Source organism: Pelobates fuscus, chromosome 9, assembly GCF_036172605.1.
Source record: "Pelobates fuscus isolate aPelFus1 chromosome 9, aPelFus1.pri, whole genome shotgun sequence".
NCBI lineage: Eukaryota > Metazoa > Chordata > Amphibia > Anura > Pelobatidae > Pelobates > Pelobates fuscus.
In genome coordinates, this window is record NC_086325.1 from 124,150,011 (window position 1) to 124,171,990 (window position 21,980).

A 21,980-nucleotide genomic window follows, 5' to 3' on the forward strand; every position below is an offset into this window, starting at 1 on the left:
TACAAGGCCACCCCACCAGCCCCATACTCTGATACAGTCCAGTACAGTCCGTTCGCTTCCCTCAGTTTGGATGGAATCCTGGGACCCTCCTGCTTGTAGCTGGCATTGTCGTTGAGTATAGAGTACCTGGATTTGTAAGCAGTGCCTGGGTATATGTCCCCGCGTGGGCTGAGGTCTAGGTGGGTGGCGGCAGATCTTGGAGTGGCGCCTGTAGAGTGGAGGCACCGTATTCCTCCTTCCTCCCCTCCATTGAGCCGACTGCACTGTGAATGTGCCTGCCAGTGCTGGCCGTGTTGCTGATGTCTGATTTTCCGCTGTCTGTGGAGGTAAGTCTCATTTCGATTGCCTCTTGATGGCAGCACGTAGTCGAGACCACAGGAGTTTAAAGGCTTTTTCAATGCGCTCTTCAAAGTGGGCCCATGTCATGTATGACATGTCGGCGGCCATCTTAACTTGTGGGCCTCGTGCGGACAGCTTGGAGGGTTTTGGTTGCCGGATACCCCCGACACCCTGCTTCCCAGCAACGTTTTGTTGAGTACTCTGTGGAGGACCGGGATATCCCCCCCGGTCCCAAGGGGGGAGGGGAGGGCTAGCGATGAGTGAGCGCCCCTCCGCAAGCCAGAGAACCGGGAAAGCGGTCGTCTCTCCGCGGCTCCCACTGGTTTAGGCCACAAGCCTCGATTTGGACACACAGGCTTGGGGAACCTCGAGTCGGGTATCCCTGGGTGCAGTGGTGTCCTCCGGTCAGGGTGATTGCTGTTTGCAGCCAGTGTCACCAAGTGGTTGGGCAGTACACCCCGAATCTTGGCCCCAGACGCAGGAGCTCTTGGCAGGTACGTCTGGTCCGCTTGGAGTCAAGCTCCGCCCCCCCATTATCTATGTATTTCTAATGGTGTAGAATAAAATTAATTCTGATATAAACTGCTTAACTAATATGCAAAGTTATTTTTCTGAATATTAAATCTTTATATGGTTTCAAAAATTAAAGGGACACTATAACATTAGGAAAACAAAAAAAATGCTAGGGTACCTATGCACTAAAATGATTGTCCAGGCTCCTGCCAATTGAAGGGTTTCAACATTTTAAACATCTGATTTCTGTACTGATGTCTCTCGTGCATGGATCTGACTCCTCCGGCGCCATCGGCAGTCCAGGGAAACGTAATGCACAACCGCTGCACCTACACTGAGCCTTCCCCATAGGAAAGGATTGATTCGCTGCTTTCCTATGGGTTACTTCAACACGCTGGACGTTCTCATGCAAAGCATGAGGACATGTAGCATCAATTCAAACTCTGTGAAACTCCAGGAAGCACCTCTAGTGGCTATCTGGTAGACAGCTGCTAGAGGTAATGTAAACAGTGCAATGTAAACAGTGCAATGTAAACAGTGCAATGTAAACAGTGCAATGTAAACAGTGCAATGTAAACAGTGCAATGTAAACAGTGCAATGTAAACAGTGCAATGTAAACAGTGCAATGTAAACAGTGCAATGTAAACAGTGCAATGTAAACAGTGCAATGTAAACAGTGCAATGTAAACAGTGCAATGTAAACAGTGCAATGTAAACAGTGCAATTTTTCTAAACCTGCAATGTTTAAATTGCAGGGTTAACAGTGACAGGGTAATTGCACCCAAACCATTTCAATGTCCCTTTAAAGATTATAACAACCAGCAAAAATAAGAGCTTTGGTAGCCCCAGGAAAAATCTTTTGTTTCCTAACATACTATATTATTCCCTGCAAATTCTTGGAGAAAATTTTTTTTTTTCAGAAATGGTGCAGCAGCACCTCCTATGGATTCACTGACCACAGAGCAAAGCTACATAGTCAGGCTACGATCAGTAAACACAATGTATTAATAGACACCTCTCAGCAGGCCTAACACATAACACTGTCAAAAATTTAGGGCAATGCTGACAGATTAAAAAAAATGCAAATTAATTTATTTTAAATAACGGAATACACACACAGACTATTATTAGGCTTTTTGAAAGTATCTGCTAGCATCTCATCCCATCCTCTTTTTCTTTCTTGCTTTTCTCATGAAGTACTCTTGTATATGTTTCTGGCAAGGCCAACCTAACTGATAATTCTACTGAAATCAATAAAATGAATTGCATTAAGTTGGGTAATAACTACTGGATCCCAGGTAGTACTTGGAAACAAAAACAGCAAATCTTTCCAAGTTTTTCATAAAAGTGACAGCTCCTCATTTGCTACGGAAGTGCTCACTGGTGTTAGTGTGTAAACCACACTTACCTCACCAGCACTTATGCTTATGCCTAGGTTGGCATCTAGAGTTCCAAACATGCTGATCTTTGCTTGAGCATCTGCAGAGAAATATGTTGGTGTACATGTATATGTCCTATAAGCATTACTTGCATGTATGGGGATAAATTTATTTGCGAGGTATGCTCTGTGCCATGACAGACTGGCAAACAATGTTTATTTGTTAAAATAAATTCAGTGTATTTATAGCTTGTTATTAAAATAAATTAAATAAATAAAACATTGCAGTTAGTAATTTGTTTTACATATGATAGTGCCCCTTTAAAACACATTAGTATTATAATTGTATAGTCATGTATACTGGTAATATTCATTGAAAGACCTTATAAATGATTAGAGAAAATTCGGGATATGTAGAAACTAGCGTCCAGAAGATTAATTAGGAACTTTGGCTCATTAATGACAGAAGACATTAAGACACTTTGTGAGTATCAGCATTTTGTACACTGCTACATCTTTCCATCATCTTAGAACCTTACACAGCAATTCTGGTATGCCCAAACAGCCTAATTATCTGTTTAAACAAGAAAGAGTGTGAGAAATGCTGTGTTACTAGCAGAAAAACAACATCTATTTTACATGTTCCAAATCTGAAGGTTACAACAAAATGTATTAAAACTTACATGCTCCCTAGCACTATCATTACACTTTGCTCAGGAGAGCTGCACTAATCTGAGCAGACTGTCAGAAGCGGGTTATTCACTTAAAAGTGAAAAGGTAAGGTTAAATACAGATTTTTTTTCCATCAAGTTTTATAGATCTGAAGCAAACAAAATGAAGTCATGTTTTGTTTTTTACAATTTATTTGCAATTCATGAATACAAAAGATATATGAAGTGGCTTTTAAAACCAAATAATTAAATTACACTTCCAAAACTTTGGAAGTTTGACTCTGTTAGAATGATCTATCCACATAACTTGTAATTATAACAATATTTCATTATGCATAGTTAGATTGCTTTAGTTTGGGAACTAAGAAGCTAAAACAGCCTTTGTGTAATGAACTATTTTAAAGATAAAAACCCCTGCAGCATAATTGCTAAACTCTCTGCTGTTTAGGAGTTTAATTATTCTCAATACGTAGCCCTAGGCACTCCCCGGCAGTGACTTAACCAGCCTGCCTACACACTTCCTGAAAAAGGACTGTCTGTCTGCAGGCCTACATACCTGAAAAAGGACTTACAATTCACATGCACACTCAGACTCCTACTGTCATAACATCGAAAAGCAGATGTTGTCTTGGTAGTTGGAGTAACCCTTTAAGTGAATTTGTCATCCAAAAACATATGGATAAGATTTGCTTCATGAAGTATTTAGAATTTACATAATAGCGTGTACTAGCAAAATCTGAATTAAATATGAAGAATAATGTTTACTTACAACTTTCTTCCTGCTGGCTAATAGAGGGCTGCACACACATCTCTTAACTAATGTGCATTCTGGGAATTGTGTTATTCACCAGGCAATACTGGTGGGAGTGGTTTTGAGTTAGACTACAAACAAATAAGCAATATTGGGGTCTCACTTTATTCATTAGTATCTAAATGAACACTCTGGGCACCAAAGGAATGAAGTTTTTAGTATACCAGGTGGTACCTTCAGGTGCTTAGAGCACCAGTTGACTATCTCAGCTAATTAGCGGCACCCATGTCTGGTGCTTTATGGTTTCTGAATCAGAGAGAAGCAGAAGGGCAGGGGCCTTAGATTCAAGATTTTGGGGCTAACATGAACGGTTTCATGAACGGTTTCATGAAATCAGATGCCAGGGACTTCATTTCGAAGCTCTGAGTGTTCCTTTAAAACAAGACTAAAAAGATGCAAAGTTAATTCAGCATAAAAAAGGAGAGTATATAATATACAAAATATAACCAACAAGGACCACATTCAGGTTGTTGAGATTCAAGATATCAATTTGTTTTCTTCTGCAATAAGAAAAGTCACCGTGAATCAATGCATGCATATATTGCATTGACTTGGAATTATTGATACCATGGGAGGAAGGCAGATGTGATTCCTATATTCAAGAAGGGTTCAAAATCTTTGTCTGGAAATTATAGACCTGTGCGCTTAACTTCTATGGCTGGGAAAGTATTTGAAGGGTTATTAAGGGATAGTATTCAGGCATTCATTGGGAAGAAATTTGTTATTGGCAATAATCAGCACGATTTTATGAAACATAGGTCATGTCAAACCAACCTAATTGCATTCTACGAAGAAGTAAGTATAAGTATAGATCAGGGTGTTGCAGTGGATTTGAACTTCTTGTTTTTTGCTTAGGCATTCAATATGATTCCACACAAAGGTTAGTGTTCAAACTTAAATAAATTGGTCTAGATAATTATATATATATATATATATATATATATATATATATATATAGTTCTTGTATAGGGCACTGGCTTAAAGATAGAGTACAGAGAGTTGTCATTAATGGTAATCTTCAAGGTGGACAAAAGTAATAAGTGGTGTCCCTCAGGGTTCTGTTCTTGAAGCACTTCTATTCAACATAAATGAATTTGAAATAGGCATTGAAAGTCATGTTTCAGTGTTTGCAGATGACAAAACTCTGTAAAGTAATACAATGTGTGCAGGACATGACTTCACTGTAGAGGGGTTTAACACCTTAAGGACCAAACTTCTGGAATAAAAGGGAATCATGACATGTCACACATGTTGTTATGTGTCCTTAAGGGGTTAAAGAATGTGTACTTCTCAGCCTGAAGAGGTAGTTTTAACAGTCTGTACAGATGTTTAAACGGCAACTGAATGAATACATGCAAAAACATAATATTGATTGATATAATTTTTAATACGTGGGGTAACAGCTTCTTGATCAAAGGAGACATCTGAGTGCTATTCTGGGGTCAAGAAGGATTTTTTATCTGACTCCTCCGCTGCCATCGGCAGTCCAGGGAAACGTAATGCACAACCGCTGCACCTACACTGAGCCTTCCCCATAGGAAAGGATTGATTCGCTGCTTTCCTATGGGTTATTTCAACACGCTAGTGTTTTTTTTTTTGTCTAGTGATTTTTTTTGCCTTCTCTTGGATCAACAGCAAAAACAGATTTGAGAAAGGCTGAACTTCATGGATGCATGTCCTTTCAGCCTATTTAACTATGTACTAGGTTCTGAAGAACACAATTTGTTTTAATATACAGACAGGACCAATATAAACAACATTATAAAGGACAGTGTAATGGAAACAATTATTGGCAAGTGCAGACATCCACTAGACAAGACTGATACACTGGAGAAAATGTATGTGTGCTCAGGATATACTTGAAAACAAGAGAAATCTCAATCTATCCTTCCTAGTAAAATATTTTATAAATGAATAAATAATTCATACAAAGTGTCAACTTATTTGTCAATATTTGAAACCTTAATATTGGTTCTGCTGGATTATTTAAAAAAAAAAAAAAAACATTCTTAGAAGCAACATGTTATAGCTTGTGTGGAGGTTGCAAAAGAGGCGAACAGCCATAATGTGCTGAAGATGGCACCATTTGTTGTACAATGGTATCATCTAGTGGTTAAATGAAGTAACAGCAGACACACATTGAAACCACATCCTGAGATTTTCTACAGCCGCATTTAAACCAACGCATCACCTGCTCACCCATTAACAGACACACTCATCTATTGAATACTATACTTAAGTAGTCACAACATCAGATTACAAAATGTAAATTAACTGAAATGATAAACCTATTTTAGATAACATTATTTTGCATATGTACATAATAAAATACAAAATAAAAAAAGAAGGACATTTTTTAAAAGTAGCAGCACATCAAGTCTGGCACTGAGACACCCTAAATGCAAAAGAAATGATAAAGGAGGCACTGTTTTTTTTTTTTTTTTTTAAATTAATGCCACATACAAATCAATGCAAACAGAAATTGCATCTTTGTTCCATCACCGTCCATGAGGAAGAGACACAAGATGAGTAGGGTACAGCTGAATGAATAATAAATAAAAAAATAATAAAATTTATATATATATATATATATATATATATATATATATATATATATATATATATATATATCTTTCCATTTGTATAAATAGCACCTGCTGCTGTTTTATTCATTCACTAAAAGGGATGAGATCCACCGGAGGCTTGACAATTGTTAACGCGGCATTGTCACCTCTCCTCACACTAAAAAAAAAAAGAAAAAAATGAGTATTTCATGAAGATAAAATCTTTGTGAAATACCCATACTGAAATTCCAACCCAGTCATTCGATATACTGCAAAAAAGTAGGGACTACTTTTCTCTGTAGACGTCCTATGCCTGACACTTCTAAACAGTGGGAGGAGCTACCGCCATATAGAAGTGTCAATTGCCCCAGCCATTACCAGAGATGGCTGAAGGGAAATTGGCTTTATATGTGGAGGGATCCTCCATAGACCTCAATGCTGTACTCTCACGCACGCTGAAGCAGACCCGCCGGGAGAAGATGAAGGCGCGCAAGGGACATATTCAGGCAAGTAGAACTCACATTTGCCTGGCCTCTGGCCACCAGAAAATCTGCAATGATGGTGACAGTGCCGCTTTAAGAGGATTAAACAAATACAGATTTGATAGCAAAAATAGAAAAAACAAATACTAATTAAAAGAATACACCAAGTACCATAACCTACAGTGTGGCGCATAAGTCCCTACCCATCCAGCACACAGATACACTGGATACACAAGATATATGGATGGGTAGGGACTTATTGGCCACTCTGTATATAGCACACTGTAATGGTCACGATCCCAAGAGAGACCTGGTTTCCACCTACACTGTCAGTAGTTAACCCCTTAAGGACCAAACTTCTGGAATAAAAGGGAATCATGACATGTCACACATGTCATGTGTCCTTAAGGGGTTACTCTGAACCTAGGTCCGCAGTGTGTTACCCCATCTCTCTTTTTCTTGCTATGCAGAGCCAGCTCATAGGCTGAGAGTGTCAACTAATCGCTCTCATCCAATGTGGTAAGCCATGCACCACTGGGCTTAGCTCAGGCAGAGAGAGTGTGGCTCTCCGAAAGGTGGGAAGTTGCACCTGGCAGACCTAAAAACAATATGACTACTTACACATTGGGGGAAGCAGGGTAGTCAATGCACAATTTCTTCTACAGTGGCCCTGAAAGTAGCACTCAAGTCACCCAGGCCACTTAATGTCAGTGAAGTTTCCTGTATGCAGTGGTCCTTTCAATTTATTCATTCAAAGTAAAACACTGCTCATTTATAGATACAACAGTGTTTATCTTGAAAGATTAAACACACAGCCAGTGGCTGTTACACCAACAGCCACTGGAAGAGCTTGTGATTTAAAGGCCGAGTAAAACTGTCACATAAACACGGAAGTCCCCACAGAAAAGCATTGATGGAAGAGAACTGGAAAGAACCACGCTGGAGGCTGTGTTTAATATAAAATAGAATAGTAATAGTGCAATGCAATCAAATGTATCCTCTATTCAAATTGGAAATTTACTGCTCATATTAAACTAAATTAGCTTTCATTTATGTTTGAAAAGAGAAATTGGTAAATAGAAAGGGGAAGGGGAAGGGGGTGGGGACACATTCAGCAAGGTAAATCATAGGAGTTTACATGTCTACAAAAGTCACTTACCCATGGTGACATAGGGAAGCTTGTCAGTTGAACCGTGAGGATAAATACTGTACAGGTGAGGTCCTGTACAGTCCACTCCTCCTAATACCAGGGCAGCTCCAATATAACCTTGATACCTGTGGGTAGATAATATAGCTTAAGGTTATAATTGGAGTTACAATTATTACAAAACGTCCCAAAAAATAAAATAAAGTCCAATGGGCAAAAAAAAAAAAAAAGAGATGTAACATTTTTTTTAAAAATACGGTACTTAAATTTAATAACTAGTTTTGTCAACTTGAAGGACATACACAGAGACTACATAGACTCACTAATTGAGTATTCCAGTGAATACAACAGAACATCTTGCTAGAATGTCTTCTATAAGTATGCATAGTGAAAAACAATAAGATAGTGAACATAGTGAAAAAAAAACAATCAGCTCAAAGAAAGATTGAATAGGTTTTACAAACACACTTGTATGAACTTTTTTTTTTTTACCAGCATAAGACTTAAACAGACAACGATATACAAAAGCTTCTAAATCATTTAACAAGGCAACAGACTTATCTTAATAAGAAATAACAGATTTCTTATCTGTACAAATCACAAAGTTATTTTTTGCTTGACACCTTTTTACAAAGTCTCTGACAACAAAGAAGACCAATCTAATTGATTTGCAAAAGCCTGATGTTTGACACTAAGCCAGAGGCAGACACCCAGATCTCCTTTTCTTAAAAATGTAAAATGATATACTTTTTCCTATTTGCTTTCTCACCGTAATGTACCGTGTGTGCCTAGAGCTGCAGAAAATTCCTAGCAGAATTAAATTGCTTCAATATTACAATCTGTATAAATATTTCATGGTGGAGCTGCCATGCAGAGCCTCTCTCTAGATTACTCTGCCTTTCAGAAAAATGAACACAAAGAGAAGCAATTCAATTTCAAAAAGGAGAAATACTCTTAAAGTAAACCCTTCAAGACTGGTTTTCTTTTGTATAGTGATAAATTAGATATTTAACAGGTTACGAAGATGTTAATTAACATCAACCTGTTCTCCAACGGAACAGAGTCACCATGATCTACACTTTGTGTGTGTTACACTAATGTAGAATTCAGCCAATCGCTTCCATCAACATGCTGATCAATGATGACGACACGTCAACTTACTGCCAGTGCAACTGCTTCAGAGTGGAGTGGCATATGTCAATGCTGTTCCGATATTCCGCTAACAAATGCAAGCTGTGCTTGTCAGATGTATAATCACAGAAACTACATTGCATGCTTAAAGGGACACTATAGTCAACACAACAACTACAGCTTATTGAATTTGTTCTGGTGAGTAGAATCATCACCTTCAGGAAAATGCAGTGTTTACATTACAGCCTAGTGATAACTTCACTGGCCACTCCTAAGATGTCTGTTAGAAATCCTTCCTGGGTCATGGCTGCTTAAAATGCATCCAAACATTCAGTGTCTTATCCCTCTGCATGCAGACACCGAACTTTCCTCATAGAGATTCATTGATTCAATTCATCTCTATGAGGAGATGCTGATTGGTCAGGGCTGTGTTTGAATCATGCTGGCTCTGCCCCTGATCTGCCTCTTTGTCAGTCTCAGCGAATCCTAAGGGGAAGCATTGTGATTGGATCAGGCTACCACTTTTGCTGATGTCAGCAGGTAGTGGGCAGGTCTAAAGGAAACAGGGACAAAGTAAGCAGCTGCAGACTTAAATACAAGGACGATTTTACTATATTTAGGGAGGCATGAGGGGACCACGGTGGCTAGATGGTGGTTTTAACCCGATGGGGTCAGGAATACATGTTTGTGTTCCTGACCCTATAGTGCTCCTTTAATCAGTAGTCTATTCATCATATCCGAGGATTTAAAACTATAAGATCTCACAAACCTCTGCGGGATAGGTCTGTAAAATGTAAATTCAGACAGAAAAACAGAAGTCTGTAAGGCGTTTGATTAGTGAAACCTCCTCCTGGTCTGAAAGGGGTTTCTGCTCCAGCTGACTGATTAAATTAGCAATAACTTAATTATTTATTTATTTTCACAATGAGTGCCTGGCTCTCCTAGCATTTAAAAATGTAATCAACTCAAGCTCCTTTCACAAAACTATAATTCTCAATAAATGAATAGCTGCTGCAGTATGTCCAATATTAGCTTCAGTAGACAGAGGAGGGGAAATAAATAAAAAGGTATTTTTGGTTTAAACTTTGCAATCTAAAACATTGCAGCTTTGCATAACCTGCAATACTTCCATTGCAGGGTTAAACACACCTGTTAAAGACAGCAATTAGACGTGTGAGAACCAAGCCAGGATTTGTCCCAATTCAAATGATGCTCCTAGAGCCACATTTAATTGGCGCAGTGATTTGTCACGAATGCACAGTAGCCTTCCAATATTTCCATATGGTGAATCATTAGAATGGATGAGATCGTGAACACTGATAATCTCACCCAGGGAGGCAGAGCAGCCACAGCAAGACCAGGGCAGTAAGGAAAGAAAGGTACTTACTTACCTTTTAAACACTCAGATGTGGGCCGGACACCTGAACTGGTAAGAGAACATTATAATGTTCGGAATACATGGTTTGTTCCTATATTAATATTCACACTACATGATTTTAAAAGCATTTAAATATATGCACTGGGCAGAATTGCTGGTGACCCACAGGTCATTCATGGAAACATTGCAGTATTAAGACTGCCTCCAGTGGCAGTCTACAATACAGCCACTGGAGGCGCTTCCTGGCTATCAATGAACTTTTGGTCTGGTAACTGACGCTGGACGTCCTCACACTGTGCATGAGGACATCCAGCGTCAGTTATTTTTCCACGGGAAAACATTGATTCAAGGAGACGGAGCCACAACTCAGCACCGAGGGACATCACCACTGAGATCAGGTAAGCAAATAATGTGTTTCTTTCAACCCTTTTTTATTACCACCTTTATTACCAACTTTGTATTACTTGCACTATAGTATCCCTTTAATGAGTAGATTTTCTTTGGGAAGCATTGCTTAAATCCATGAGCAGTGAATTTCACTTTACTAATGCTTAAAAAAAATAAAAAGACATTCTAGGAACAAAAATAAATAGTTTGCTTAAAGGACCACTGCTATGTTTATATAAAGGGTTAATCCAGCCTCTAAATCCTCTAGGGCTGTCTAACTGACAGCCGCTAGAGGCGCTTGCGTGATTCTCACTGTGAAAATCACAGTGAGAGCACGCAAGCGTCCATAGGAAAGCATTGTAAATGCTTTCCTATGCGACCGTCTGAATGCGCGCGCAGCTCTTGCCGCGCATGCGCATTCAGCCGAAAGGGAGGATCGGAGGCGGAGAGGAGGAGGAGAGCTCCCCGTCCGGCGCTGGAATAAAGGTAAGTTTTTACCCTTTCCTCTCCGCAGAGCAGGAGGGGGTCCCTGAGGGTGGGGGCACCCGCAGGGCACTATAGTGGTCCTTTAATGAAGTGGTTTTGATTGTGCCCTTACAGTCTCACTGCTCAATTCTCTGCCATTTAGGAGTTAAATCACTTTTTGTTTATGCTAACGATGCCTCCCCGGCTGTGCCTCATACAGCTTTCCTACTTACTTCCTGAAAAAAAAAAAGGTTTTTTTTTTTTTTTTAATTCTTTATTTTTGCGTGCATGAAAGGTAACAGACATCTTTCCTCGCCACAACAGCGTTCGGAAAGCGAAGCATTACACAGTTACTATACAGTCATGGCATTAAAACAGTGCACATTTTTTTTTTTAGTGAGAACAAGCTTATACGTTGTGAGGCCGTATATGAACAGTAGGTTGGTAAAGATAAGCAGATTGCCGAGGCAATATATGAACAGTATGTTGATATAGACATGCAGATTGACGAATGTTTGAGCTAGAGGCATGCAAGATTTAACGAATTAATAAACATCAACTAAAATAACGTACGAGTAGGCCTAAAGGTTAAAGCGTTGGTTTCAGGCTAATAATGCTAACAGTGCTTGGGTGGGTGGTCACTATAGTATGGTGTCATATTACATAGGTATTCTAGAATGCATAGCTGCATCGCTATTACAAGCACCTTTCCCTGCTCAGTTAACAGGACAGGTGGGGTACACGATTAGGTAGAGCGATGTGTCATAAAACTGTAGTTGGTTTGCGCTATTAGCCGCGGTCATGGTGCGGTAGCACGGTTATAAGGAGGCTCATGCATAGAATTGTTTGCTATAGAGATGAGCAAAACGTAATGCGTAGCTCGGCGCATATTACACCACATATTATTTAACAAGGTTAAGTAATAAGCATATAAAGTTAACAAAGTTCACAGTGACATTTTCAAGTGAAAAAGGGGATACAATACAGTAAGGTTGCGATCAAGTTTGTTGTGAAATGTCAGTAGTACAGCACTTTTTTTTTTTTAGAACATGAAATAACAATAATGGACATTCAAATTATATACAAGCCTATCGGCAAGCAAAATATTCAAACTAAGCTTGTTCATTCCTAGCGGGAGTTGTGTGTCTAGCTGTTGGTACTTGTGGGTCATATGAGTGGGTGGTAGTTGGGGTCCAGACTGAGGTGTACATAAACTTGTTTTGCATTGTGATCTAGATTATGTGAGTGGCAGGGTGTTAGTGAGTAACGTTTCGGTTTACTGTGTGATTGTGCGCCGTGTAGAGTTCTGCTGGGGTTTATGTACCTGTGTAGTGTCGGTCGTGGGGGTGCCCCCTGTGCTGGTGCAGTGCGTGGAGTGTAGTCAGTAGAGAAAACTGCGTTCAGGGGAGGTTTGCGGATGCTTATGAGCAGGAGTAACATTTGCCTTGTTTGAGAATGGTACTGCTGCTCCGCTCCTTTCGTACGGTATGCTTGTCAGGGCAGGGTGGGTGCGTTATCAGGATGGGCAATGTATCTTAGAGCAAGCTATGGTCAAATGTGAGGAATGCATAATGTGCTCCCCTTATGTGGAGCTCTGCATGTCGCTGCTCTGCTTGTTAAACATGGTTTGTGTCCATATGTCAGTCCCATAGGCTAAGAGGGATGCCAGAGGCCATCCCCAATTATGTTTATAGATACCAACGTGTTCCTATCAGGTAGGCAAAGGGCGTGCATGGTAGAAGCACGACATGTGTTAAGAGTGTGGAATGGTCCTGATTCTGGATATGGAGCCCTCAATTGACCCACATCACAGTGCAATGTATGCCCTGTGAGGCCCCCTGCTTAGACACATAGTGCGCAGAAAGATTTTCACTGTACATCAAAACTTAACATATTAACTCTGTAAAACAAATTAGCTAGGTCACTGCGTGTGGGATGGAACGAAGAAAGTAGAACTTAGCAATAATAGAACATATACAATTTCGGAGTCACATATGCTGGAGTGGGTACACGTTTGGCATGCCTATTATAGGTGGAGAGCACGCTGTATGTACTCAGGGCAGACAATATCAGGATAGACTCTATAGAATGCTTTTTATCTGAATATTACATCGATATACTAATAGGGGAGAAATAGTCCGTGGAGGGACAGTTCTCTAGATCCGAAGGGTCGGGCTATGTTGTCAGGTCCCGTGGGTAGGAGTTTTGAAAGCCGACCATAGCATAGCGGGTTAGGTGATGTCATCCGGTGAGCACTGGGAGTAGGCCATTGTGGCCTGGTACAAGCTGTCCAGTTAGTCCTGGTAATTAAAGGTTCTGCGCGGGGGCCACTGACTAAGCCGCAAGTGCGTTTCAGGGGGAGTCAGTCATCCCGGAAAGGATGGTTGCCACGTAGACTGGCCGTAGTGGTGAGCGCGGGTCGCTGCAGTCCAGGGTTACAAATAATGTGTGGGCTACATTTCAGGTTAAGTGTCTCGGCAAGGATCATCGGGGTAACTTACATGCAGTGTCCATAGGGTATATAGTACCTGGGGTGCCGTCTTCAGGTGGTGACCGCCGCGTAGGATTCCGGGGTTAAACCTCTCGGAACAAAGGGGTTGATTTTGGCCGGGTCCCAGGCCTGTGCTGGGGTGGATGGGTGGAGAGGTCGTTCCCGGATGAGCAAGGTCTGTGGTATGCCCAGTGTCCGCAGGAGGTCAGGGGCTTCTTCTATGCCATGCACCAAATGAGATGCCGTACCTTTCTGCACACTGAGAGCTCTGGAGTTCCGCCAGCGGTATGACACTCTGTGCTGTTGGAGCAGTGTGGTGAGCGGCTGAAGTGTCCTGCGCCAGGCCAGGGTGCTGCCGGACAGGTCAGCGAAAAAGGTCAGACCCCTGTTTTCAAACTGCAAAGGGGTCTTACCTCGGAGGGCCGAGAGAATCGTCGCTTTGTCTTTAACGCTTCGGAAAGTGATTACAGTGTCTCTCGTAGCCGTTGGTGGAGCCTTGGGAGGTTTCTGGGTTCGAAATAGGTCAGCCGGGGTGATGGTCCTGGCCTGGTCGTTTGGCAATATGGCGGCTATCATACGCCGTACCACCTGCGGTAGGTCGGTCTCGGGTATCTCGTCCGGGAGCCCTCTGACCTTCAGATTCTGCCTTCTCCTGCTGTCTTCTTGGGCAGCATAGCGGCGTTCATATATCTGGGTCTGTTTTTGTAGGTCCAGTACTGCCTGTTGCAGGGTCGTTAGGTCCTGCTGGTGCCCCTTAGACGTTGTCTCTAGAGTGTTAATGCGGCCTGTCATGCCCTGCAATTCTCCCCTGAGGGCTGTTACATCTGCCAGAATATTTTTCTGTAGGTCAGCCAATAGTGCCTTCATGACCCCTGTGGTTACCAGCTCCCTGTCGGAACCCGCTGGTTTGGCCCTTCTTGCGATGGCCGGAGCTGTTATGTAATCGTCCTCAGCGTCTCCAGACAAATCGTCCGAGAAATCGGAACAGCCGCCGTGGAGGGCCGCCATGTTAGGCTCCAACGTGCCTCGTGCTTGCCTCCACATATCGCCGATCGTCCTCTCAGAGGTATGTTTGTCTGGTCCCGGTTTTTTATTTTTTTTCCCCATAGTGCTGTGCTGTAGGGGGATCTCTGTCGCCGTAGTTTGGGGGTCCGTGGGCAGTTTTGGGGGATTTTTAGTCTATTTGTCGTCGTTTGAGGCGAGGAGCTCAAGGTTTCTGCGACCGGTGTCCTCGGCAGTTCAGCCACACCCCTATTTTTTAAACTATTGTTATTGCACAGTGTTTAATTTAGAACTTCTTACTCCCTGTTCTATCCATTTCCTGCAGCAGTCTCTTGTGTGTGATTAGAATTCAATTACCAAAGCAGGGCATCAGAACTCTATTGTAAGATTGGTTTAGAAATTAAACCTTTATTTTAAATGATTTAAGTCCAAAATGGCACTGAATTGAGCAGTAACAATGCATGGGCAAAATCTATATACCCAAACTGCCTTATATGGTTAAAAAAAAAAAATAAAAATAAAAATATATATATATATATATATATATATATATATATATATTACATTTTTTCAAATAAAATGTGCAACTATCTGATGGGCCTCTGTTTTACTTACCTAAATAACATTTGTTTGAGCATGCGGTTAGCAGTAGCTACCCTAGGTAGACGACCTGTAGACAGAGAATGCAGCTCCATGTTGGAAGATATCATTTGGGTTGTCATTTCTGTATCAGCTGCAGTTCCAGCCCCACAGCAGCTAGAAATAAAAGGATTCACAATTAGGAATTATACTTAGTCCATGAAATGTCATTATACACAGGTGTACACACCTGCCTCTACATGGAACTCAACATATTTGAATAGTAATAGAACATATAAAATAATAGTAAATAACTTAATTTATATACCTAATTAAATGAAATTTTATGAGGATTCCAAATCTGACTTTAAGATTAATCAGTTTATGACTTCAAAAATATGAGATAAAAATTAAGCACGTGTGGAAAATGCATCTTCTGTTTCTTATGACAAATATGTAGCATATCAGTTATTTATAAACAAGCCGCAAACAATAAAAAAAAAAAAGTCATCTAAATACACTTATTAAAACACATTACATGTTAATATTTGATTGGATATTGGACATTGAATGGACTAGTTTTTCACTAAGTTAACAAAAATCACCCAATGCCATCTGTGAATTATATATTTTCAGTTAACTCTTGTCTGCTTCTTTGAACTTCCACACTTACTTTCCCCCACAAGTTTTCAAGGGGGTTCAAATCTGGTGATGGGGCAGGCCAGTCCAGACAACAAACACCTCTGGTTCTATACCGGTTCTTCACAGTCATTGCTCGATGACAAGGGCCATTGTCGTCTTGTTACACAGTTACCATGTGGGAATCACACAGCAGCAGTAGGTATCATTTTATTTTTTAGGATACCAATCTATTTTCTTGCATTCATTATTCCATCAACAATGCAGTCTCCCAACACCATTTGCAGCCATACAAGACAATCATTACAGATGATGGATACTTCAATGTTGATACTTCACTAGGATACCACCTTACATATGAGGTACCATTATTTGCAGCAATGGAAACGGTTGACTCATCACTAAATGAAACAATTTTCCAGCCAGCCGTCAGCCAATACCAATTTTGTTTAGCCTACAATAGACAAGCTTTTCATTGGTGTTCTGCCAGTAGATTTATCCTCCTTGCTTTAGGGTTTCTGCGTCCAATGGAAAGTAGCTGGCGTCAGACTGTTGAAGCACAACAGGTCACAGAAGTACTTTCTGACCATTCTCTTGATGTCAGCTTCCTAGTTGAGTGGCAAATGGGCAAGCGGAAAGATCAAGATGACATTGACAAGGGCTAAATAGTGGTGGCTAGACGACTGGGTCCGCATCTTCAGAATGGCAAGTCTTGTGGGGCGTTCCCTGTACACAGTGGTTTATACCTACCAAAAGTGGTGCAAAGAAGGACAACCGGTGAACCAACATCAGAGTCATGGGCATCCAAGGCTTACTGATGCATGGGGGGAATGAGGGCTAGTGCAATTAATCTGATCACACAGAAGAGCTACGGTACCTCATTATGTTCAAAAACTTAAAGGGACACAATAGTCACCAGAACAACTACAGCTTATTGAATTTGTTCTAGTGAGTAGAATCATTACCTTCAGGCTTTTTGCTGTTAACACGGTCTTTTCAGAGAAAATGCAGTGTTTACATTACAGTCTAGCGATAACGTCACTGGCCACTCCGAAGATGTCTGTTAGAGATCCTTCCTGGGTCATGGCTGCCTAAAATGCATCAAAACATTCAGTGTCTCCTCCCTCTGCATGCAGACACTGAACTTTCCTCATAGAGATTAATTGATTCAATTCATCTCTATGAGGAGATGCTGATTGGCCAGGGCTGTGTTTGAATTGTGCTGGCTCTGCCCTTGATCTGCCTCTTTGTCAGTCTCAGCCAATCCTATGGGGAAGCATTGTGATTGGATCAGGCTACCACCTCTGCTGATGTCAGCAGGCAGTGGGCATGTCTAAAGGAAACAGGGACAAAGTAAGCATCTGCAGACTTGAATACAAGTACGATTTTACTATATTTAGGGAGGCATGAGGAGACCGGGGTGGCTAGATATGGGTTTTAACCCTATAGTGTCAGGAATACATGTTTGGGTTCCTGACCCCATAGTGCTCCTTTAATGCTGGCCATAATAGAAAGGTGTCAAAACACACAGTGCCCATGAGGACTCCCTGTTCACTGCCGAACAAAGCTTCAATATGGACCTAAGTGTCAGAACTGGACCATTGAGCAATGGAAGGAGGTTGTCTGATTCAATTAATCATGGGTAGAGATGGCAGTAGGATGCACTATGGGAAGAAGGTAGACCGACGAAGGCATTGTTATGCTCTGGGCAATGTTCTGCTGGCATTCACGTGGATGTTACTCTGATCTTATTCCTACCTAGAAATTCTTGCAGATCATGTATACCCCTTCTTGACAATGGTGTTCCCTAATAGAAGTGACTTCTTTCATCAGAATAATACACACTGCAAATATTGTTCAGGAATTGCTTGAGTAACATGACAAAGACTTCAAGGTGTAGTCTTGGCATCCAGATTTCTCATATCTCAATCCAACTGAGCATCTGTGGGATGTGCTGGAACAACAAATCCGATCCTTGGAGACCCCACCTTGTAGGACATACAGATAGTGGCAGATACTACAGAACACAAGCAGAGGTCTTGTAGAGACCATGTCTCGACAAATCAGAGACGTTTTGCACGATATTAGGCAGGTTGTTTGAATGTTGTGGCTTATCAGTGTATGTATACAATATGCCCCCCTAGCATCACATTAGATAAATAATATATATATTTATTTCATTATACCCTTAGTATAGCAAATTGTCAATTCTGTCCAAAACAAATACATCCGCCATCAGCAAGAACTGCACGTTGACAACAGATGGAATTCGGCATAGGGAAGGGTTTGTTTCCCTCCTCCAGTTAAGCCTTCCGCTTCCCTAGACCATATTTTTTTTTTTTTTTTGCTACCTTCACTGCTACCCATCCTCACCAGTTCAGAGCATTAATTGTTGACAAAAAAAAAAGCAGGTAACAATGGGTTAACCCTTTAATAATGAATCTGTCTGGGATCAAACAGTCTGAGAAACTTTCTGTTAATATGAAAAACGACTTACTAGACATTGGGGGATATGTAGTGGATCTTTGAACAGTTTTTGTCAGCTACAATCATTCCTTCAGTTGCTCTGGTATCTGCTCCAAGAATTACTCCATCCTAGAAAAAAAGAAAAATAATGAAAATTATGAATTAAAAAGTTTAACTGATTGGAAGGCTGACCATACCATGGTTCCTCCCTCTTGATGCTTTTTTACAGACACCAATTATCTGGATGCAGTAGTCCACTTAGTTTTAACATTGAAATTTAAAGCATTGTGTTTAGTAAACATTGCTATGCTTAAAGAGCTCAAATCAAGTATATCAGGAGTCTACTAAAGTCAAACAGGAATGCAGCGCTGCAAGGCATATGCATGACGTCAGGGAGTCAGATCGAATGGCTAAAGTGACTGGATCTTGGCGTTGAAATAAAGGGAAGTAAAGAAAAAAGAAAATAACCCCCTTGCGGGGATACGATAAGTGTGTCCAGATAGTATCTCGATAGGGGGTAACCCTTGTATTGTACACAAAAAGAGAGAGTAGATGGTGTAAACCAACGACCAGTGGTCTAGGTAACACCGGTGAGATACTAGGCTCTGCTGTCTGTTAAAATAATAATCTTTAATTAGGTATACATAATCATGAACAATCAATAAAACATAACGAAAAAATACTAAATAGGCAAATAGAAAAACACCAAAGTGGTAAAACAAAAAGAGGAGATGTTAAGGGGCTCAGGGAGTAATGGGAGAGGTATCAACTTAGACCAATGTGTACTAGATATGTACCTCAATGATAGGGAATATAAGTGGTAGAAGACAATGACTAATCTACTAACCGGCTAATGCGTAGATAAAACCAAACCCTAAGGTGCTGGTTTAAGGAAGCATATGCTAGTATGACACAAAGCTTAGGGAGTGCAGCGTAGAACCACAATCGTGTGTACTCATATGGAAGTATAGAGACAATGGGGTCTCAACAAAATGTACACTTGCGGGTGCTGCAATAAGCAGTGTAGCATACAGGTAAATGTGGCCATCAGTAAGGCACTAAATGCTAGTAGGACCAACAGCAATAAGATATATATGATGTGGTTCCCCAGTAGCATTCAAAATGCTGAGAATTAGTGTAAAAAGGAACCTCCAGGTAGTCTGACACGCTGGCTACTAATTGCCAGCCAGGACCAAGAACCGTATAGTCATATAGAGGTATAGAGACATAAACGTCTCCACAGAGTTACACTAAAGGGTACTGTAACATAAGGAGTTACATGAAAACTCATATGGCCACACATGAATAATTAAATGCTAATAGGGGAAACCCCCAATTATAGGATAGACGGCTTCTACAATGTAGAGTATCCTATATAAGCATATAGTATAGGTAGATAGTGTGAAAGGATGTCACTGGTTTAGAACCAATGAATGATAGTTGAGGAGACTAAATAAGTCCCCCTAGTAGACATCACAGGACACCCAACTACTTGGAACTAGCCTCAGTGCTGTCTAAACTGACTGGTCAAAGTAGGGCTAGTTGAGTAGTCTAGTACACTTATCTATCCTAACAAAAAAAGCACTGGCTAGTAGTAGTGATAGTCTTACTCTCTTATTCCCTCCAAAAAATCTCCAAACAGGCCCCAGCTCCTCTTAACCTAATACAACACCCCAAACATAGTGAAGTGGAAATCAAAACGTGATTATAAAATCATCATCTTTTTCTGCCTGCCTGCCTTAGGCCTTAGGCAGGCAGGCAGAAAAAGATGATGATTTTATAATCACGTTTTGATTTCCACTTCACTATGTTTGGGGTGTTGTATTAGGTTAAGAGGAGCTGGGGCCTGTTTGGAGATTTTTTGGAGGGAATAAGAGAGTAAGACTATCACTACTACTAGCCAGTGCTTTTTTTGTTAGGATAGATAAGTGTACTAGACTACTCAACTAGCCCTACTTTGACCAGTCAGTTTAGACAGCACTGAGGCTAGTTCCAAGTAGTTGGGTGTCCTGTGATGTCTACTAGGGGGACTTATTTAGTCTCCTCAACTATCATTCATTGGTTCTAAACCAGTGACATCCTTTCACACTATCTACCTATACTATATGCTTATATAGGATACTCTACATTGTAGAAGCCGTCTATCCTATAATTGGGGGTTTCCCCTATTAGCATTTAATTATTCATGTGTGGCCATATGAGTTTTCATGTAACTCCTTATGTTACAGTACCCTTTAGTGTAACTCTGTGGAGACGTTTATGTCTCTATACCTCTATATGACTATACGGTTCTTGGTCCTGGCTGGCAATTAGTAGCCAGCGTGTCAGACTACCTGGAGGTTCCTTTTTACACTAATTCTCAGCATTTTGAATGCTACTGGGGAACCACATCATATATATCTTATTGCTGTTGGTCCTACTAGCATTTAGTGCCTTACTGATGGCCACATTTACCTGTATGCTACACTGCTTATTGCAGCACCCGCAAGTGTACATTTTGTTGAGACCCCATTGTCTCTATACTTCCATATGAGTACACACGATTGTGGTTCTACGCTGCACTCCCTAAGCTTTGTGTCATACTAGCATATGCTTCCTTAAACCAGCACCTTAGGGTTTGGTTTTATCTACGCATTAGCCGGTTAGTAGATTAGTCATTGTCTTCTACCACTTATATTCCCTATCATTGAGGTACATATCTAGTACACATTGGTCTAAGTTGATACCTCTCCCATTACTCCCTGAGCCCCTTAACATCTCCTCTTTTTGTTTTACCACTTTGGTGTTTTTCTATTTGCCTATTTAGTATTTTTTCGTTATGTTTTATTGATTGTTCATGATTATGTATACCTAATTAAAGATTATTATTTTAACAGACAGCAGAGCCTAGTATCTCACCGGGGTTACCTAGACCACTGGTCGTTGGTTTACACCATCTACTCTCTCTTTTTGTGAATAAAGGGAAGTAAAAACCCTTTTACAATTTTTATTTAGACTGATGGGGAGAGGGAATGAACAAAATTAAAGAGGAGATCACTAAAAGTCTACAACAAAAGTAGATCCCCGATGTTGTGATGGTACCTCATCCATTATCCTCCAAAAGGTTTATGACTACCAAGTGTAGAATCCAGCTGTTGTAAAACTTTAACTTCCACAATGACAGTTAAGGTTTTACAACAGCTGGATTGTACATTAGGCCACACCTGGTCTATTAGTAGCTGTGACATTTTAATTTTGTAGGGTTTCCTTCAATCTTAATCAAACTGATCTTAGTACTAATTACATTATATGCACTTTATAAATTGTAAATGAAAGATGAATGAGTTTTTTGGTTTTATTACAAAATAATTAGTATACCCAATAGCTAAGACTGCAAAAGTGTAAGTGTCTTGCTAACTATCTACACTTTCACATATTCTAGGTCTACATCCAGCATTCTACACTTGCCAAGGATCCCTTATCTTACACAGTTAAGCTAAAATAGCAGACATACCTGTATTTAATACCTTTGAAGTCACAGTAAGAGAGTTTGGGGA

The 21,980-nt window shown here is 40.6% G+C and overlaps 1 protein-coding gene across 1 annotated transcript in view; it reads right to left on the reverse strand.

The window, feature by feature from the left end:
* The window catches only part of PSMB7 (proteasome 20S subunit beta 7), an 83,973-nt gene that overhangs the window by 58,105 nt on the left and 3,888 nt on the right, over nt 1–21,980 (reverse strand). The window contains exons 3-5 of the mRNA XM_063432362.1: nt 18,476–18,573; nt 15,376–15,516; nt 7,919–8,034 (exon numbers count right to left, since the gene is read on the reverse strand). Of these exons, the coding sequence (XP_063288432.1) occupies nt 7,919–8,034; nt 15,376–15,516; nt 18,476–18,573 (355 nt within the window). The remainder of the gene's footprint in view (nt 1–7,918; nt 8,035–15,375; nt 15,517–18,475; nt 18,574–21,980) is intronic.